Source organism: Ornithorhynchus anatinus, chromosome 5, assembly GCF_004115215.2.
Source record: "Ornithorhynchus anatinus isolate Pmale09 chromosome 5, mOrnAna1.pri.v4, whole genome shotgun sequence".
NCBI classification, from domain to species: domain Eukaryota; kingdom Metazoa; phylum Chordata; class Mammalia; order Monotremata; family Ornithorhynchidae; genus Ornithorhynchus; species Ornithorhynchus anatinus.
The window spans coordinates 33,155,965-33,176,030 of NC_041732.1; the positions used below are offsets into that span (position 1 = coordinate 33,155,965).

The window sequence follows — 20,066 nt, forward strand, 5'->3', positions numbered from 1 at the left end:
CTTTCCCAGCGCTTAGCACAGTGCTCTGCGCACAGTAAGCGCTCGGGAAATACGATCGAATGAAGGATTTGACATAGAAGAGGCGTTGTCCCCGGAACGGTCGCTGGAGGGCGCTCTGGGCTCGGAGACCACTGCCGCCCCCCCCCCCCAATACCCCCCTCACCCCCCAGCTCTGCCCACCCAAACCTGGGCAGGGGCAAAGCCGATACCCCGGGGCCGCAGGGCCTAGGCGGTGGGCCTTGGCCTCATCCTTTCCCCCCTGGGGATTCCCACGCATTCCCATACCTTCACTCACTTCCCGCCCCCCAAATCTTGGGGTGATTGGGGGTCAACCGGCCGAACACTCTGTTAGGGTTTTCATTGGGAACTTTATTCCTCAGTAGCAGTGATATCAGCATCAATCAATCGATCCCACCCCTATCACCGTGCCCCCCACCCACCCACCCCAACTCCTTGCGATCGGCCCACCCCATCCGCGAGCACGCAGCTTTTCTCCCGGGCCCCCGGGGCGGGCCCCGGCCATTCTGACCCTCCCTGGCTGGCGGTGTCCCAGCTAAGCCTCCTCCAGGGAACCTGCAGAGCAAAAGAGCACGAGATAGCCCTGGGGAAGATGCAGGATAATCGGGTCAGACGCAGCCCCTCTCCCGCAGTGGGCTCACAGTCCAAACGGGACGGAGAACAGAATCCCCATTTTACAGATAAGGAAACTGAGGCAGGGAGAAGTTAAGTCTCTTTCCCAACGTCACCCAGGGGGAAAATGGCAGAGCCGGGATTAGAACCTGTGTCTTCTGACTCCCGGCCGCCCGCTCTTTCCACTAGGCCCTGCGTGCTTCCTAAGAGTAAGGGGGTGATACCGACGCCGAAGAGGAGGTGACCCTTGGGGGAGCACGGTCCCCACCCTTCCCTTTCTGAAAGGCCTTATGTCCCCCCTGCTCCGAGGCCGTCGAGTCTATGAAAATCCAAGTCACTCCTCTTTTCCCAGGCCCCTCGGCGATGCGGTCCCACTCCCCTGACTCACCTGATGCCCTTTAGATGTAGTAGACAGGCACCTCACTACACAGGACGTTGATCGTGGTGCTCAGGAGGGAGCGTTCCGCCAGGGCCACGGGGCTGGCATCATTGGTCTCTTCTTGTTCCAACTTTGTGGCTGGCATGGAGGGTTTGGCCTGAAAACAGACAGCGGTTCCCCCACCACCCCCCTCAGAAAAGAGACTGGGCACCCCGAGGGGGTTTGCTGGGTAAAGTTATGGGGAAAGAAGGGTGCACCCACCTGGTAGCTCTGGAATTCACGAGTGATGGCATCCAGGCTGGGGATATTTTCCGGGGCCATTTTAGTGACGTAGCAGGTGGCCCCCGGGGAGGGCTGGTACGCAATGAGCAGCTGGGCACAGATCGGGCAGAATTGGTCTGGGTTGACCCCCTCCCCTCCCCCAACTCCCTATCCACCCCCCAGCCTGGACCCTGGGCCCATTCCCCTCCAGCGGGAAACCGAGGTTGGGCTTCAGAGTGCATTCACTCTCTGGGCGCCGGGAAAGGATGCAGCGGTGGAGTTGGAGAAGAGCCGTGCTGCCGGGCCAGGTTTCAGCACTCTTCACGAGCCAGGTTGGCTGCTTGGCTCTGAGGGAAGCCCAAACACCCTGAAGCACCCTTTCCGTATAGAGTGTGAGCCCGCGGTTGGGTAGGGATTGCCTCTATCTGTTGCCGAATTGCACTTGGTACGGTGCTCTGCACACAGTAAGCACTCAATAAATATGACTGAACGAATGAATATCTGTAATTTATTTACTTATATTAAGGCCTGTCTCCTTCTCTAGACCGTAAGCTCACTGAGAGCAGGGAATGGGTCTGTTTATTGTTACCTGGGACTCTCCCAAGTGCTTAGTGCAGTGCTGTGTACACAGTAAACGCTCAATAAACACAACTGAACGGATGAATGAATGAAAGCCACAGACGCTCCAGGACTGCTAGGTCCTCGGTGGCAGGGATCCTGTCCGTTATGTCGCAACGGTCCTCGGTGGCAGGGATCCCGTCCGTATGTCGCAACGGCTAGTACGGGAACTATTGGAGGCATCCAATCCATCACTCTCAGTGATGATGATAAACTCTGCTCCCTCTTCCTGTCGCTAACCCCTTCCCACCGCTCCCATGCCTCTCCGTACCCGATAGTAGTCGTACACCACGGTGCCGGTGGCACCCACGGAGAAGGTGGCGGTGCCTTCGTGGCCACTCAGAGCCAGGCGCTGCTGGGCCCCTGGCCCCCCAATGCTCATCTCCAAGACCTATGGGGGACGAAGCCATTAATCTTGTTCAAACCCTTTCAGATCTCCCCCCGTCCCCTGATTGAGCCCTCTTTTCCCCAGCTCCCTCTCCCTTCTGCATCATCTGCGCACTTGAATCTGTGACCTTTGGACATTTGATATTCACCCCACTCCCAGCCACCCAGCACTTTTTACGGGTCTCTAAATGATCTATTATAAATTATTTATTCATGTTCATGTCTGTCTCCCCCTCTAGACTGTAAGCCCGCTATGGGCGGCAAACGCACCTGCTTATTCTCTGGTAATAATAATAATAAAGTTGGTATTTGTTAAGCGCTTACTATGTGCCGAGCACTGTTCTAAGCGCGGGGGTAGACAGAGGGGAATCAGGTTGTCCCACGTGGGGCTCACAGTCTTAATCCCCATTTTACAGATGAGGTAACTGAGGCACAGAGAAGTTAAGTAACTTGCCCAAAGTCACACAGCTGATAAGTGGCCGAGCCGGGATTCGAACCCAAGAACTCTGACTCCAAAGCCCGTGCTCTTTCCACTGAGCCACGCTGCTTCTCTCTGGTACTCTCCCAAGCGCATAGAACAGTGTTCTGCACATAGTAAGCGCTCCATAAATACCATCAATTGATTGACTGATTCCCCGCTTCTTGGGATCCTGTATCGCCAGTGCCCAAGAGTGAAGTGAGAATGCATTGCCCTCAGAGGGGGCAGCAATGCCAAGGGACTGGGCAGTCAGTCAGGAGGCTGGGCTAATGTGAGAGGGTGCCTGCCTGCCACTCCTCAGTTGATGCCAGTTCTCTTTGGGGTCAGATTCCCTGATCGATTGACCCATTCCGGCCTCCTGCATGTAGATTTCCCCGCCGGGTTCCCGTCCCGGCCTTCGGCTACCCTCTCCTCCTCCTCCTGTGGGCCCATCCCTTCACGCCCTCCCGGACCACCTTCTCCTCCGGCACCTTCCCCCTCTCTCTCTGCCACGCCTACCCTCTGTGCACTCACCATTTCCGTGTGCTTCTGGCTCATGTGCAGTCCCATCAGCAGGGCCCCCAGGACGACCACCACGATGAGCACAACCACCACGACGATGATGAGCAGCCGCTTGAGGTGGAAAGGGCAGCAGGGGATGCCGAGCCGGCCCCGGGGGGCGACGGAGTAGTCCTGTGGGGGGATTGGGGTGGGAGACAACAGTCGGGGTGGGGGACGGAGAAGGCCGCCCTCCCGCCCTTCGTCCCCGGCCGGACGCCATCCTTCAGCTGCGCCACTGGGCGAGGGCATTCCCAAAAGAGGACACCTGCTGGGGCTGAGCTGGGGAACCTAACATCCGGGGGTTCCAGCTGCTAATGCCCTCACCCAGCTGCGTTTGTGCTCTCTGCCCCAGGGGGTTTGGAGAGTAAGCCATCTCTGACCGTGACAGGCAGAGGAACCCCCTCCCCGTTACGCACAGCTCTACTCACCGGCGGACTCTCCATCAGGACTTCTTTGCTGCTGGCATCCATCTCGCTGAGGGAACCAACCCTGGCACGACTCTACCCCCAGCCTGCTGAGGGACTTATATGGGTAGGTGGGTGGCGGGGCGAGGGGGAGGTCTGGTCCCTTAGCCAAGCCCTTGATTTTGAAGTCTGTTTGTTCCTGACCCTCCAGAACCACGGCCCCGATAAGCCAGTGGATGAGAACTCCAGAGGGCCCTTGTTCCCAGGCACCGGAGCCTCTCACCACTACCAAGTGGTACCCTCCAACTTCTCAGCGAACTCGGGTCTGCCTGGGGCTGGAAGCTATTTCGCCCTACTGCCCTTCAGAAGCAGCTCTCTGCTTTTCTGCCACACTACATGGGACAAAATGGCATATCCATGCCTCTTGTCAGTGGCTCTATCCTTCAGTCACTGGCTCTGCCCTGGAAAAGGAGCTGGGCACCGTGAGTGCAGCACTGAGAACAAGCGTTGGAGACTCTGGAACTGACCGCAGTTTAGGGGTCTGGTTGAGTGCTAACTTTCCTGGAGGGGATGTGTGGGGTGGGGACGGACCAGATTGTAGGTCTTCCCTCCCTCTTCTCCCTCTAACCCTTGGTCACTTTCCTCTTGCCTTTTCAGATCTGTTTGCTGGAACCCTACAGCTGTCTCAGTCATTTATTCATCATTCAATCGTATTTACTGAGCGCTTACTGCGTGCAAAGCACTGTACTAAGTGCTTGAGAGAGCACCATGTAACAATGAACAGACACATTCCCTGCCCACAAAGAGTCTTCTCCATCCTTCCGGACCCCAATCCATTCTATTTCCGTCCTTCCAACTCCTCCGGTCCTCAACCCAAATGTACCCCTGGCTCTTCACTTCTCATTTCCCCATCCGTCTTTTTTTTTTTTATTTTATGGTGTTTGATAAGCACTTACACCGTGCCAGGCACTTTACTAAGCATCGGGGTAAATTCAAGTTAATCGGGTTAGACACAGACCGTCTCTTATGTGGGGCTCACAGTCTTCATCACCATTTTATAGATGAGGTAACTGAGGCCCAGAGAAGTCAAGTGACTTGCTCAAGGTCACACAGCAGAAAAGTGGCAGAATCAGGATTAGAACTCAGGTCCTTCTGATTCCCAGGCCCATGTTTTATCCACTAGGCCCCGTTGTTCCCTTCTGCATCTTTCTTCCCATTTCTCCTGTTTCTAGAGATGCTCACCAGACCTTTTCACCACCAGCTACACTTCTACCCTTCATCTCTCTCTCCCTCAGTTCCCCCACTCCAATCCCTGATCCCTCAAATCTAGGTGTTCAAGCACTTATCACCGGAGATCTCATTTCCCTTGCACCTCCCTTGTGCTTCCCCGTCTAACGTACTCTTCCAACCCTCGCACTGTTCCTGACCCTTAGCCTCTGGCACCCCGTAACTTTTCCCGGCTCTCCTCCGAACCCCAGACAAGAACTCCTACTCCCCAACCTGTCCCCATCCTTGAACTGCAGCCCCAGGATCCTCTAACTCAGTCGGGGATTATGCAACTGAGAGGATATTAGCCTCTGAGAGGCTCCCGAGTGGCTCTAGGACCTCTTGTGCTTGGAAGGAGAATGTGTCAGGGGTTGATTGTTAGGTCGGGGCCCTCCCCGCTTTCTCCCTTCTCCCTCCCAGGTGTCTCTGGAGTGTTTGCCTACCTCCTTAAACCGGAGAGTGATCCCGGAGGGAGGAAGAAGTAGGGAAGGCACCCCGGCACCGAACCTTCCCACCTCAGATGGACCCAGGTGCCGAGGCCCGGGAGGCTGCCCACCTGCAGTGCCAATCCCTGCCAAATCCCCGCCCCTGCCTCTGTTAGCCTTGGCAAGCCTGGGATTGGCCAACTGGCTCCCGGGTACTGGAACTCATCCAGGAGGATCAGGGCCAGTGAGAGAACCAAGGAGAAGGACCACGGGCATTTCTGAGGCTCCAATGGGCATCTCTGGAGTCAGAGGGCTTTACTCTGGGGGTACCCCGGTAATACAGCCTCTTTTGACTTTGCAACCGGAAGAGGAAGTCCAGGGAATGGAAGTCGGTAAACCCAAGCCCTCTGGGTCCTGACCCTTCCACCTCCTCCCGGTAAAGCATTGCCTCATTTAAGGCTACTTTTCATTCATTCAATCGTATTTATTGAGCGCTTCCTATGTGCAGAGCACTGTACTAAGCACTTGGAATGTACAATTCGGCAACAGATAGAGACAATCCCTGCCCAATAACGGGGTAACAGTCTAAACGGGAGAGACAAGACAGCAAAACAAAACAGAACAAAACGAAACAAGTAGTCCGGCGTAAATATCATCAAGATAAATAGAATTATTGATATATACACAGCATTAACAAAATAAATAGAGAAATAACACACAAATATGCACAGTGTTGTGGGGAGGGGAAGGGGGAAGAGCAGAGGGTGGGAGAAGGGGGAATGGGGAAGGGAGGAGGAACAGAGGGAAAGGGGGACTCAGTCTGGGAAGGCCTCCTGGAGGAGGTGAGCTCTCAGTAGGGCTTTGAAGAGGGGAAGAGAGTTAGTTTGGCGGACATTAGGAGGTAGGGCATTTCAGAACAGCGGTAGGATGTGGGCCAGGGGTCGACGGCTGGACAGGCGTGAACGCAGGACCGTGAGGAGGTGAGCGGCAGAGGACAGGAGTATACGGGGTGGGCAGTAGAAGGAGGGGAGGAAGGTGAGGTAGGAGAAGGGGTAGAAGGAAGGAAGGAGAAGGAGAAGGGAGGAGGTAGGGAAGGGGAAGGGGAAGGATACTTTCCTCATCCCTTTCCTCCCAGGTGGGACAGAGATTCAAATCCCATGTAAGATGTAAATTAAAGAGGCAAAGTTTGAGAAGGATTTTCAGATCAGTGACCTTGTACCTGGGGTCGCTGGGAGACGAGACTAAGAAACACCCCTTCGGCTGGTATGGAAACAGGGAATCTTTGAATCCATTTTTACCATTCATGTCCTGAGCTCTGCCGCGAATCTGTTCAAGGAACGTAAGGATCTTCAGGCAAGAGGAAAAGTCCAGCTATTAGATGTTCTGCCCCGAGTCCAGGCCTGAATCCAGGCCTCTTGACCCCTGGCTCTGAGCTCTCACTCAAGAGAGAATCAGGCTTTGATCCAGGATCTCTTATCTGGTACCTTCTCCTGTTGGGTCCAAGAAATAAGGTGGGGGCAGTGGGCCTGTGGCTGGGCTCAGAGGAAGAGGATTGGATCCCCTCTGATTTTCTAACCCAGAGAAGATCCAGGAGTCCTGGTCCCCAGCTCGGCTTTTGCCCCACCATTCTCCCAGAGCTGTGACCAGACCTCAGGAGTCCTGGCCCGCAAATCTTCTACCGTGCTTTGTTTTGGTCTATGTTGATTCCTCCATGCTCACGCCGGGGTGAGGGAGATATAGGGAAGTGACCCCCCCCTACACTTGGCTCCCCCAGCTGCAGGGGGTGAGTCAGCTCTCACTTTGCCCTTTGTGCTCTGGGCAGGGTGGTGCCAGGGACGAGACAGGCAGCCCAGCTGCCTCTCCCCCCAGCCAAACCCCCCCACTACCCTGTTGGTCCATGTTGCAGTAGAGGGAACAGATGGGTGCACATCACCAGTTACACACTCGTGCTTAGACAAGACAGTCACGCACATGCTCACTCCCCCCCCCGACGTGTGCACACGCATCACACACACGTACAGACGCACACTGATACTCACTGGATGTTTGCACCTCCAAGGCAACTTTGGGACAAAGCTGCTAAAAGATCCGAACCCGAGAACTAGAGAACCTGACCCTCAATTTCAGTGTTTATGATCAGTCATACCTGCCTGCTCAGAAGCAACTGTTTTCTAGTTTAAGACAGATATCCTGCCTCCGGGGTCCTGGGTAGTCCCTTAAAATTGTTATCAATAATAATAATAACTATAGTAGTGTGTTAAGCGTGAATATGTTCCAAGTTCTTTATTGAGCGCTGGGGTAGATACAAGATAATCAGGTTGGACACCATCCCTGTCCCAGAGGCTCACAGTCTAAGTAGGGAGGGAGAACAGCTATTTAATCCCCATTTTATAAAGGCACTAATCTTGCCCAAGGTCCCACTGCAGGCACATGACAGACCGGGGATTAGAACCCAAGTCCTCTGACTCTATTTATTGCCATTGTTCTTGTCTGCCTGTCTCCCCCGATTAGACTGTAAGCCCGTCAAAGGGCAGGGACCGTCTCTATCTGTTGCCGATTTGTATATTCCAAGCGCTTAGTACAGTGTTCTGCACATAGTAAGCGCTCAATAAATACTATTGAACGAATGAATGAATGAATGAATGAATGAATGAATGACTTCCAAACCTCTTTTTTTTCACTTGGCCACACTTTATTTTATAGTACTTACTAAGCACTTGCTTTGTGTCCAGCACTGTTCTAAACACTGGGGTAATACACATTAATGAGGTAGGATACAGTGCCTGTCCCACATGAGGCTAAGTAGCAGGAAGAACAGGTATTTAATCCCCATTTTTACAGTTGAGGAAACTGAGGCACAGAGAAGTAAAGTCCCCTGACCAAGGTCACACAGCATGCAAGGGGGGTGAAGCAGAAGCAGCATGGCTCAGTGGAAAGAGCACTGGCTTGGGAGTCAGAGGTCGTGGGTTCTAATCCCGGCTCCACCACTTTTCAGCTCTCTGATTTTGAGCAAGTCACTTAACTTCTCTGTGCCTCGGTTACCTCATCTGTAAAATGGGGATTAAGACTCTGTGAGCCCTACGTGGGACAACCTGATGACCTTGTATCTACCCCAGCGCTTAGAACAGTCCTTGGCACATAGTAAGCGCTTAACAAATACCATCATCATTATTAGTTCCCAGGTCCCATGTGACCTTGTGTGACCTCAGGCAAGTCGCTTCACTTCTCCGTGCCTCAGTTACCTCATCTGTAAAATGAGGACTAAGACTGTAAACCCCAAGTGGGATGTACACTGTGTCCCATCTGATTAGTCTGTATCTAACCCGGAGTTTAGAATACTCTCTGGGACATAATAAGCATTTGACAAAAACCATAAAAAGGGTCCTCTGACTCCCAGACCCAAGCTCTTTCCACTGGACCGCTCTTTCTTCTTAAGGGTCGATATCTGGAATCTGCGGTTTAGAATTAATCCAGGTATTATCCACCCCATATCTGTAATTTAATATTCCCCTCAATTCTGCATAAAGACGGGCATATTTGGGTGCACTCAGATACATCCATCACTGCAGTCACATACACACAGACACACACACAGGGCCAGGCACCTGCCCTCGACTGCATCCCAACCCCGGCAGCTCTGGCCACACAAACACACCCTCACTCGCGTGTGGCATCCCCTGCCACATGCCAACTCTCTCAAGTAGGTGGGCACCCGTGAGCTTCAGCACACACCTCACAAATATGCACACTGCGTGTAAAACCCAGGTAGACAAACACGGGCCGCCTGGATAGGGGTATATGATACCAACACAGCCAGGTGCAAGCACAGACAAACACAGAGACGTGCACATTCAGACACAGCTAAGGATGGGCAGGGGACCCCACGACAGGCACAGATCCAGATGCGCAAAATCCCTCCCGCCCGGAGTCTCCGGGCAACACAACCAGGCCCACTTGTCAGACACCTGCACTGTCATGAGGTCGCACAACTCTGCTCCAACCTTTCTCCGACCTGTCCTGCCCCCTTCCCAGTCTCCAAGGCCACCCCCTCCCCATTATGTCTCCCACTGCAGTCCCTGCCTATACCCCGGCCCCATCCTGGCATCGGAGGGGGGCATCTCTCCCTATTTCTCCACTCCTCATCCTGTGCAGGGAGAGGGGAGGAGGAGGAGGAGGAGGAGGAGGAGGGGGGGGGGGGGAAGGCTGCAGCACGGCGGCGCGGCAGCGGTCCTGGACCCAGTGGGCAGGAGGAGGAGGAGGAGGAGGAGGAGCCGGGGGTCGGAGCCATCTCTGGGCTGTGCAGCCCGGAGCTGGGGCGGGGTTGGGTGGGCATCGGAGCTGCAGAGGTGTAGGGTGACAGGGTGGGGGATGGTCCTGCCCCCCGGGGATTGCTAGTGCCCTGGGAGGGCGGTGACGGGCGCTTAGGGGGCAGCCTCGGGCAGGAGGCATGGGCGAGTTTGGGGGTGCCGGGCGTGGCCTGCTCGCCCTGGCCTTGCTGGGGCTCTGCCTGGTGTGGCCCGGGCACCCCAAGAGAGCCCCCAAGCCTCCCCCTTGCCCGCCCAGCTGCTCCTGCACCAGGGACACCGCCTTCTGTGTGGATTCCAAAGCGGTGCCCCGGAATCTGCCCGGTGAAGTCATCTCTCTGTGAGTGCCGGGGGACAGGATGGGGGAGGCTGCAGTTGGGGGCGGGGAGGGATGCAGGAGGGTCCGGGGGGCCCCGAACCGAGGTCTGCGGAAGATGGCGCGGGATTGGTGGATTTGGGCCGCACCTGCTGTTGGCATGAGATGAGTGTGACGGCCCTGGGGGTGTGGGCAGAGAGCAGGGGGGCTCCTGAGGGCCCCAGCGGGCAGGATGAGCAAGGCGACGGGGCGACGGCGAGCATCGGCGAGCTGGCAGACCCCCCGAGTGGGCAACCCCTGGGATGGGGAGAAGGGGAGCCCCCGGGATTCCCCTGGGCACCCGCCGGGGCGACGCTCCGACAAGGGCGGAGAGGTTACCTGATGGGCACGGCGCCCCGCAGATGATGCCCGCCCTGCCAGTCGCACCAGCCCGTCTCCGTGGATCGGGGCTACCAGCAGCTCGGCCCAAACCCGGTCTGGTCCTGCCCGGCCCGGGGGGGATCCGGATTGGGGGTGAAGAGAGATGCCAGGGGTCTGCAGGAAGGAGGGAGGGACAGGGAGCCCCCGAAAACCATCCATTCATTCACTCAATCTGTTGAGCGCTTACCGTGTGCAGAGCACTGTACTAAGCGCCTGGGAGAGTACAGTTCAGCCACAGAGACGAACCCTGCCCACAAAGGGCTCACAGTCTAGACGGGGGGGAGACCGACGTCGAAACAAGTAAGCGGGCATCAGTAGCATCATTATAAATAAACAGAATTACAGATAATAACGATGATATTTGTTAAGCGCTCACTATGTGCCAAGCACTGTTCTAAGCCCTGGGGGAGACAAAGAGTAATCAAGTTGTCCCTCGTGGGACTCACAGTCTCCATCCCCATTTTACAGATGAGGCACAGAGAAGTTAAGTGGCTTGTCCAAGGTCACCCAGCAGACAAGTGGCAGAGCCGGGATTGTTCATTCGATAGTATTTATTGAGCGCTTACTATGTGCAGAGCACTGTACTAAGCGCTTGGAATGAACGAGTGGGCAACAGATAGAGGCGGTCCCTGCCGTTTGACGGGCTTACGGTCTAATCGAGGCTGGGCTCTTTCCACTGAGCCAAATATACACGTCATTAAGTATACACGTCATTAAGCAAAATGAATAGAATTATGTACATAGATACACAAGTGCCGTGGGCGGGGAGGGGGGTAGAGCCAAGGGAGCGAGTTGGGACGATGGGGAGGGGGCGCAGAGGAAAAGGGGTCTGCAGAGGGGCTAGAAAAGCTGTTGGAGAGAATAGAGGAGAGAAAGTTACCCACCCAGCCGAGACCTAGGCCTCGACCCCTGATTTAACCCCAGCACTGATCACACCACCATCTCCCTGCAGGACCCTGGTAAACGCTGCCTTCTCGGAGATCCACGATGGAGCTTTTTCTCACCTGCCGCTCCTGCAGTTCCTGTATGGATGGGGGGTCCCATACGGAGGGAGCTCTCAGGCGGCCCCGGGGTGGGGGGTCGGGGATGGAGAAAGCCCTGCGGAGCTCTCCGTGGCATGGCTAATAAGGCCCCAACTTGGGTCTGTTCGCTTGTTTTAAACGCTACTTATTAAGTGCTTGCTATGCTCCAGGCACTGTAATAATAATAATGGTACTTACTATGTGCCAAGCACCGTTCTAAGACCTGGGTAAACGTTGGGGTAGATAAAAGATGATAACTGTGGTATTTGCTAAGCGCTCACTATGCGCCAGGAACTGTTCTAAGCGCTGGGGGCGATACAAGTTAATAGGGTTGGACACTGTCCCTGTCCCACTAGGGCTCACAGTCTAAATTCCCATTTTACGGCTGATAAAGATAATGGAAGGCCAAATGACTCGACTTAGATTAGCATATTTTGGACATATAATCGGGAGGACTAGTTCTCGGGAGAAGACGCTGATGCTAGGAAAGGTCCAGGAGAAAGGTGAACGAGGCAGACCGGCAGCTAGACGGATGGAAACCATAGCGAGAACGGAAGAACCGTTAGGAAGGTTGCGGATTATGGCAGAGGACAGGATGTTCTGGAGAAAGTATATCCATGGAGTCGCTGTGAAACGGAAATGACTTGATGGCACTTAATATAAAGAATGCAGATAACCAGTTTAGACATAGTCCCTGTCCTTCGTGGGGCCCACGGTCTAGGTGAGAGGGAGGATTTAATCCCCAAATTCAGATGAGGTAACTGGGGTCCCGATTAGTGCCTCAGCGCTATGCTTAACGCTGAGGTAGAGTACAATCAGGTTGGACCCAGTCCCTGGCACACACGGGACTCATAGTTCATCCCCCTTTTACAGATGAATAGACCGAATCAGGGAAATTGCGACAAGCCCATTCATTCATTCAAAGGAATTTATTGAGCGCTTACTGTGTGCAGACCACTGTACCAAGCGCTTGGAAAAGTATAATTCAGCAACAAATAGAGACAATCTCTGCCCACAACGGGCTCACAATCTAAAAGGGGGGAGGCAGGCATCTAAACAAGTAAACAGGCATCAGTAGCGTCAATATAACTAGAACTATAGATATATATACATCATTTATATAAATAGAATTATAAACATGTACATATATACAAGTGCGGCGGGGAGGGGGGTAGAGCAAAGGGAGCGAGTCGGGGCAATGGGGGAGAGGGAAGGGGGGGTTTAGTCTGGGAAGGCCTCCTGGAGGAGGTGAGCCTTCAGTAAGGCTTTGAAGGCGGCGGGGAGTGTGATTGTTAGCTCACCCAGAAAGCGGATGGAAGCATCGGGTCTAGAAACCAGGATTCCCCACTGGGGACTGGGTGTCCCGTGCCCTTTCCTCTAAACCAGGTTGCCCACCCTCACCCACCACCGATTACTGCCAGGTCGAACCCCGAAGACTTCCAACAGACCTCTTCTCATTTAGTCTGCTAGCTCCATGTGGGACCGGATTAACTTGTGTCTATCCAGCACTCGGCACATATTAAGTACTTAACTGACACAATTATTATCATTAATACATAATAATGACAATAAGTTAAGTGACTTACCCCAGGTTATACAGCACATTAAGTGGCGGAGCCAGGATGGATTAGAAACGTTGCTCCGGTTGGAAGGCCTCGTTGGCTCTGATGCTCCATCATCTGTCAGTCACCCAGACCCAGCTTCAGCCGGGACCCACACTGGGGAGGGGGGCAGGGAGGGGAAGGGGCAGGGCCCCGTGATAACATCCCGGGCGCGTCCCCGGGGCCCTGAATCCTCTCTTCTCCTCCACCAGGTTACTCAATTCCAACAAGTTCACTCTGATTGGGGACAACGCCTTCATGGGACTCTCTCACCTGCAATACCTGTACGCCAGCCAGAGAAGAAGGGGGAAAGGGGAATGGAGGAAAGGGAGGCTGAGATGGGGGAAGGCTGGGATTGGGGTGGAGTTGGGGGTATCCGCCAGGGAAGAGAATTGCTTTCTTTGGGCTTTTGCACGAGTGTTTGGGGTTGGATCGGGGCTGTAAGGTGGGGTATTTGACTAGGATTGGAAGGCTGGCGGGGGCGGGCAGGGATGGAGGGGCTCTGAGCCAGATCTCTTTACCCACAGCTTCATCGAGAACAATGACATCTGGGCACTGTCCAAGTTCACCTTCCGAGGGCTCAAGTCTCTGACGCACCTGTGAGTACAGACAGCTCACACATGCACGCACGCGCAGATACCCCCTCCCTCCCACCGCAGGGTGGTCGGGAAGGGGGTGTCAGAACCGGGTCACGGTGTCCAGTCAGGACCTGGTGGATGAGGTGGGGCTCTGGTCTCCCCAACTATCCCTGGGTGACCCACGCGTCTTTTCCCTTGCAGCTCACTGGCCAATAACAACTTGCAGGCGCTGCCCAGGGATGTCTTCAGGCCCCTGGACATCCTGAGTGATCTGTAAGATCCTGATTTCATCTTTCTGGTTCCTGGGGCCCGGAAGGGAGGGACCTCTCTTTGAAAAGGCAGGCTCAAAGGTTTCCCTGTCTAGTGAGGGCTACAGGGTGAGGGGACGGTGGAGGTGCTGTGGAAATTGGGCAAGGTGCGACGATGTGGGCCGACGGCGGTATTTATCGAGCGCTGACTGTGTGTGCCGAGCCCTGAGCTAAATGCTTGGGAGAGTACAAGAGGATTGGTGAGCACGATTCCTCTAGGAGTTTAGAGTTGAGAGGGGGAGGCAGATACCGAAATAAATTACAGGTGGGGGAAGCAACAGAATGCCCGGTTATGCCCATAAGCGTTATGAGGGCCGGAGGGGAGTTTTAAAGTGCTCTGTGGGTACGGATGAAGGCCAATGGTCTCTCTCTTTCCTTCCCGACTTGCCGGGCCCAGTGACCTGCGGGGCAACGCTCTGAATTGCGACTGCAAGGTGAAATGGCTGGTGGAGTGGCTGGCACAGACGAACACCACTGTGGCTCCCATTTACTGTGCCAGTCCGCCCCGCTTCCAGGGGCACAAGGTTCAGGACCTCCCCATGCGGGAGTTTGACTGCATTACCACTGGTACGGGGTGACCCTCCTCGCCCACCCTGCCCGAGCAGCCCCCGCCCCTGGGCATCTCCCCCGGCACACTCGGGGCAGTTGACCCATCATCAGTGGTGCCCTGGTCCCCTAGCCGTCTCGAGCCATCCGGGGCTTCACCCGACCCCACCCCGTGTCCCTCTGGCCCCGGGGCCCTCAGCTCTCTTTCCCTCCTCCCCTTCCAACCCTTGCAGACTTCGCGCTTTACCAGACGTTGCCCTTCCCGGCGGTGTCCGCCGAGCCCTTCTTCTACGCCAGCGACCTCTACATGGCTCTGGCCCAGCCCAGTGCCAGTTCCTGCACCATCCTCAAGTGGGATTATGTGGAACGGCAGCTGCGGGATTATGATCGCATCCCAGGTAGGGAGGCAGCTTGCCAGGCTGGGGTCCTCCCGACCAGAGGAGAGAAGGAGGGAGGGAGGAACCGGGCCTCTGGGTAGGACGGGCGGCGGGGGAGACAGACAGATAGACAGGCAGGCGGGCGGGCAGAGTCCCCCCTCTGGGAGGGAGGTGGCTTTTCTTGAGCCCCCGCCCGGGGAGAAGAGATGAGAGGCAGAGCAGGAGCACCGAGTAAGCAGGAAAGATGTGGGAGAGTGTGGCTGAGGAAGGAGAGCGGAACTTGGAAAGGGAAAGGTGGGTGAGGGGATTGCCCTGGCGTGCCTGTGGGCATCAGGAAGATGAGGAGGTGAGAGGCCTAGGGTGAGGGTGAGCGGATCTGTATGTGAACATTTCTGGATGGGCCTGAAACCCCACGTGTGTCAGCCGGGTTCCAGCCGTGGCGATGTCTGTTCACTCCGCGATACATGCAGGGGTGCTGGCAGATGGGTGTCTTTCAGTGTTTCCAGGCCTCCAGAGTGAATCTTTGCTGCAAGGGGTCGGGGGGCTAAAGCACGTGTGTGTCTGCGTGCACACGGGCGGGCACCTGAGCCGGCCCGGACCTTGGCTTCCCTCCTCACTGGCTCTCAGGACCGGCCTCTCCCCTCCCGCCCCCGGATGTCCCCTTTCCCATCCCTCCCTCCCGTCCCTCGCCCAGGGACGGCAGCGACGCCGGCGGCTAGGTCACCCTCTTTTTCCCGTCCGTAGCCCCCTCGGCGGTGTACTGCAAGCCCCTGGTGGCAGAAGGCCAGCTGTACGTGGTGGTGGCTCAGCTGTTCGGCGGCTCCTACATCCACCGCTGGGACGCCCACACCAGCCGCTTCGCCAAGCTGCAGGACATCGACCCCCAGCGCGTGCGCAAGCCCAACGACCTGGAGGCCTTCCGCATCGACGGCGACTGGTTCTTCGCGGTGGCCGACAGCTCCAAGGCCGGGGCCACCAGCCTCTACCGCTGGCACCAGAACGGCTTCTACTCGCAGCAGACCCTGCACGCCTGGCACCGGGACACGGACCTGGAGTTCGTGGACGGGGAGGGCAAGCCCCGGCTCATCGTGTCCAGCAGCTCGCAGGCCCCCGTCATCTACCAGTGGAGCCGGGCCCAGAAGCAGTTCGTGGCGCAGGGCGAGGTGAGCCAGGTGCCCGACGCCCAGGCCGTCAAGCACTTCCGCGCGGGCCGGGACAGCTACCTGTGCCTCAGCCGCTACATCGGCGACTCCAAGGTCCTGCGCTGGGAGGGCGCCCGCTTCTCGGAGGTGCAGGCCCTGCCCTCCCGCGGCTCTCTGGCCCTGCAGCCCTTCCTGGTGGGAGGCCGCCGCTACCTGGCCCTGGGCAGTGACTTCTCCTTCACCCAGGTCTACCAGTGGGACGAGGGGAAGCAGAAGTTCATGCGCTTCCAGGAGCTGGCGGTGCAGGCCCCCCGGGCCTTCTGCTACGTGCCCGCCGGCGACGCCCAGCTGCTGCTGGCCCCCAGCTTCAAGGGGCAGACCCTGGTGTATCGCCACGTGGTGGTGGATCTCAGCGCCTAGAGGGGCCGCCGTGGACCCCGGGACTCCTCTGGAAGGAGACCGGGTCCCGTGTGGCCAGCATGTTGTGCCCACGTGGATACGGGGAGGGGGGCGGGAGCGGGTGGGAAGGGGGGACGACGCACACAGGCGCACGTGCCGTCCGACTAAAATACACTCGGGGTGGTCGCCCGGAAGATACGCGCAATAAGCATCGACGTAGCCAACAGGCACACAGCTACCGGTCTCTCACACGTACACACACGGGCACCTTCGTATGTGTGGCTGCCATCTCCGCCCACACAACAGGACGCCCCTCTCCCCCATTTGCCTGCCTCCCGCTCTGTCTTCGGAGGCCGCACCCATGTAGTCTTCTCCCCACCTTCGGCGCCCGCGCTCCTGTACTCTCCCCGCTCTCAAAGGCCACCCCGGTGTCCTCTCCCCACTTTCAGCCGCTGCGCCCATGTACTCTCCCCACTTTCAGCGGGCCTCTCGAGATCCCCCTGGATTCTAGCTGCGTACGTGGCCCGACTGCTCCTTTTCCTAGCATTCACAGTGTTTCCTTCTGGAGCTGCAGAGCCATTCAACTCATATCTGTGACTTTGCATTTCAGCCCTTAGGTGGACGCTCGCTTCGTTGCCTACCGTCTCTGGCTCTGAGCTCGTGCCGCACGTGCACCCGCTCACTCGAATACATCCAGTCTTCGTCTTCGGGGCTCTCCCTCCACTTTCCTGTCGGTTGGGTTTATCACCCTCGCCTCTTTCGCTCATCCGAGCCGCTTTAGTCCCTAACCTGAGCAAGGACCTGGGCCGTGGGACCTCCCGGCGCCCATCCTTGCGAACCAATCTCCTCTCCTTCCCAGGAAAGAGTCGTCTCTAAAGCAATAAGAAAACTAAAGGTCTAGCGCTGCACTCCCCGCCGCCCCCCACCCTCGACTCCCCCCGCCCCAGCACCACCCCCCACGCTCCGGGGATACCTTCTGAGGAGAACCTGGTTGGCTGAGAGAGAAATCTGTGCCATTCCAGCCCCGTCCTCAGTTCTGCTGCCCATCGGGGTGCCACCCGGGGCCGATCGGAGCGGAAAAGCTCTGTGCTGAGGGAGAGCTGATGGGGGACGGCTGTAGGTATTCCGGGTTATATTTCCACCTCTGTTAAACAGGTCTGGACCTGGGAATATTTCCTGGTCTCACCCCACCATGCCATTCTTATCGACACCTCCCCCGCCCCCACACATGCACACTCCTACCCACCCACCTACCCACCCATTCACCCCCAGGATGCCCCAGTGAAACGCCGGAGAGGCGGGAAGTCTTCGGGAGGCGTCAAGAGCGGAGCTTTTGCTGCCATCTGCTGAGCACTGACAGTGTAGAGTACGGCAGAGGGCAGAGGGGCAGAGGGACCCTCAGAGACCTGCCCACGGCTGGAGGGGCTTGGGGAGCAGTCGCCTACTATGCCCCCTACTAACGCTCTCTCACCCAACTGGCAATTTCAGGGGTACTCGCTTGAGCCAGGGCAGTGCCAGGGACTTCTCTGTCCCTGTTCAAGCCCTTAGTCCAGCGCTCTGCCCACAGCTAAACGCTCAATAAATGCCACCGTTGAAGGTGATGATGATGTTCACCATCAGAAAACAGCAGTAGTCCCGGCAACCTCTACCAAGCCTCTAGCATCCCATACCCCATATCCTTCCAGAGCCGGGGATGGGAACATCTTCCAGATTGTCTTCCCTGGAGGCCGGAGAACTTCGGGTCAGGAGGAGTCCGTACGTGGCCACCCAGATGCCCGTGACCCGTTGACAACGCCTGGGCCTGACTCATGGGGCTTGCTGTGCGTTTTCCTGTGGAGACAGGCTTAGGAGGGGCAACTCGTGAGACCGGACCTGGGGGAGAGAGCACCTCCTAGGAGCTGAAAAGGAAACGAAGCGCTGGGGATGGTTGAACGAAGACCTAGGGAGCTAGTTCGGGGATAGGAAGGGAGGGGGTGGGAAGGGAGAAGGGCAAGAGGGGGGAGGGCGAGCCCATCGCCGAAGCGGTCCGAGAAAGGACCGGACCTAGGTGAGAGACAACGATCGGCATTCGGCCCTGTGTCCCCAATGCCCAGCCCCCACTCTTAGGGCCGAGGGCAACTTAACACATGGTCAGTTCAGCAATTCGAAGACCCAGGATAAATCTCTGTCCTTGCTTAAGGTCCCAGGCCTGGGACTAACCAACCCTTACCGCCTTGGTTTAGGACTGTGGCCCCGTGAGCCACACAGTCTTGGCACAACCCTCTCCTATCTTCTGGGAGCGACCGGAACCCCTCGATGATCTCGCCCGATCCTTGGCACCTTTCTTTAGCTTCCTCGCCCCTCCTCTTCCTAGCTCCCCGCCCCTCCCGCACACACCATTTCCGGCCGGCCATTTTATCCGGTCCCGCCGGCCTCCCCGAAGCCTCGTGCCCGACTAGCTCCCCTCGGCTGCCCGCTGATGGCTGCCGTTGGGGGTGGAGGGTGGCACCCCACCTCGCGCTTCTCGGGAAAGGGGTGGCCAGGGAAATGGGCCAACACCCCTAAGCAACAGCACACGCTGCCGGGCGGGAGGACAAGCACCACCTTGCCCACTGTTTCTCCGTGGAGTCCCGGGCTCGGCTTCCAACGGCCGAGGGGAGTCGGAGGCCCGCTGCAGGCCTGTCCAACTGTTTGGGCCGCCACGGGGGAGCTTAGCAACGCCAGTGTAACCGGGCAACTGTGTCAACAGCCTCAGGATCGAGGGTTCGGAAAGGCAGAGTCCACTGCCCTGGCCTCAACCAAAGGAACACGTGAACACCCATCCCCCACCGTCCTCTCACTGTCCCCCCCACCACTCTGAATTCAAGTCATTTTATACAGTAAAAAAAAAAAATCCATTTTTGCGATGCTTGAGGGCACAGCCAACTATGCCATATTCTAGAGTAAGTTGAGAGAGTCTGGGTTGATCGGCTCGGGATGGGAAAACTTTTCAGGAGAGTCTACTTCAAGGTTCGGGCAACGAGGCCGCACGGTCAGACCGCTCGGCTACTTTGGTCGGTGATATCGGCCAGGTACGAGGGCGGTGGAATGTCGGTCCCTCTGGTCAAGTTTCCCCCTATTTCCCAGCTGTTTCTCACACTCAGTAATACCAATAAAAATGATAATAATGGTAATTAATGTTAATGGTGTGATCCTTCCTATGCGTGTTTATGTAGCCCCTTCAATAAGCGGCACTCGCTGCTTCCCCTTCATTAGCTCTTCCGCCCACGGGCCCTAGGTGGGCGTTTAATATTACTTTAATGAAAACTGTTGATGATTCTGTTTATCTGTTTATCTCGGCCTCACTCTGGGAAGCGGACAGGCTTCGGAAACACGATCTCACTCGCCTCTGGCGTATCCTAGCGAATGAGACGGGAAGAAAGGGCCCGTTCTCCCCATTTTTCCGAATGGAGAAACGGAGGCACTAAAAGAGGAGGCTACCAAGTACGAAGCCCTGAGTCGTGCTTGCTCTCTCTCAGATGGACAGCTTTCTAGCTTAAGACCAAAATTTTGAAGGAGGATGAGGGAAAAAGAGGAGGGGATAGAGTCTCCAAGCGACTCCAGGCTCAAATTGGAGCAATGCCTTAGTCTTTGAAGGTAAAAGGGGAGAAAGGCACGGAGAGTCTTCCTGCCCCGTGGAGTTCATG

General features: G+C 56.6%; 2 protein-coding genes across 2 annotated transcripts; one reads left to right on the forward strand and one right to left on the reverse strand.

Annotated features, from left to right (window-relative positions):
* Positions 1 to 458: 458 nt before the first annotated feature.
* On the reverse strand, positions 459 to 4,431 carry SFTPC (surfactant protein C). The gene is made up of 6 exons (XM_029066303.2): positions 3,722 to 4,431; positions 3,267 to 3,425; positions 2,160 to 2,279; positions 1,271 to 1,381; positions 1,019 to 1,166; positions 459 to 573 (listed from the first exon to the last, which is right to left on the reverse strand). The coding sequence occupies exons 1-5, from the start codon at positions 3,761 to 3,763 to the stop codon at positions 1,029 to 1,031; spliced, it is 570 nt and encodes a 189-aa protein (XP_028922136.1). The 5' UTR covers positions 3,764 to 4,431; the 3' UTR covers positions 459 to 573; positions 1,019 to 1,028.
* A 5,220-nt stretch (positions 4,432 to 9,651) lies between these two features.
* LGI3 (leucine rich repeat LGI family member 3) lies at positions 9,652 to 19,557 on the forward strand. The gene is made up of 8 exons (XM_029066302.2): positions 9,652 to 10,032; positions 11,381 to 11,452; positions 13,264 to 13,335; positions 13,579 to 13,650; positions 13,831 to 13,902; positions 14,335 to 14,504; positions 14,717 to 14,881; positions 15,605 to 19,557. The coding sequence occupies exons 1-8, from the start codon at positions 9,836 to 9,838 to the stop codon at positions 16,420 to 16,422; spliced, it is 1,638 nt and encodes a 545-aa protein (XP_028922135.1). The 5' UTR covers positions 9,652 to 9,835; the 3' UTR covers positions 16,423 to 19,557.
* The last annotated feature ends 509 nt before the right edge of the window (positions 19,558 to 20,066 follow it).

Excerpts from the sequence above, each read along its gene's own strand:
- SFTPC (XM_029066303.2), bottom strand. The coding sequence starts at position 3,763 with ATGGATGCCAGCAGCAAAGAAGTCCTGATGGAGAGTCCGCCG. Across the intron at positions 2,280-3,266 it reads GCCAGAAGCACACGGAAATG|GTCTTGGAGATGAGCATTGG; the intron begins GTGAGTGCACAG and ends CGTCCCCCATAG. Across the intron at positions 1,167-1,270 it reads GTGAATTCCAGAGCTACCAG|GCCAAACCCTCCATGCCAGC; the intron begins GTGGGTGCACCC and ends GTCTGTTTTCAG.
- LGI3 (XM_029066302.2), top strand. The coding sequence starts at position 9,836 with ATGGGCGAGTTTGGGGGTGCCGGGCGTGGCCTGCTCGCCCTGGCCTTG. Across the intron at positions 13,336-13,578 it reads CTCTCTCACCTGCAATACCT|CTTCATCGAGAACAATGACA; the intron begins GTACGCCAGCCA and ends CTTTACCCACAG. Across the intron at positions 13,903-14,334 it reads CTGGACATCCTGAGTGATCT|TGACCTGCGGGGCAACGCTC; the intron begins GTAAGATCCTGA and ends TGCCGGGCCCAG.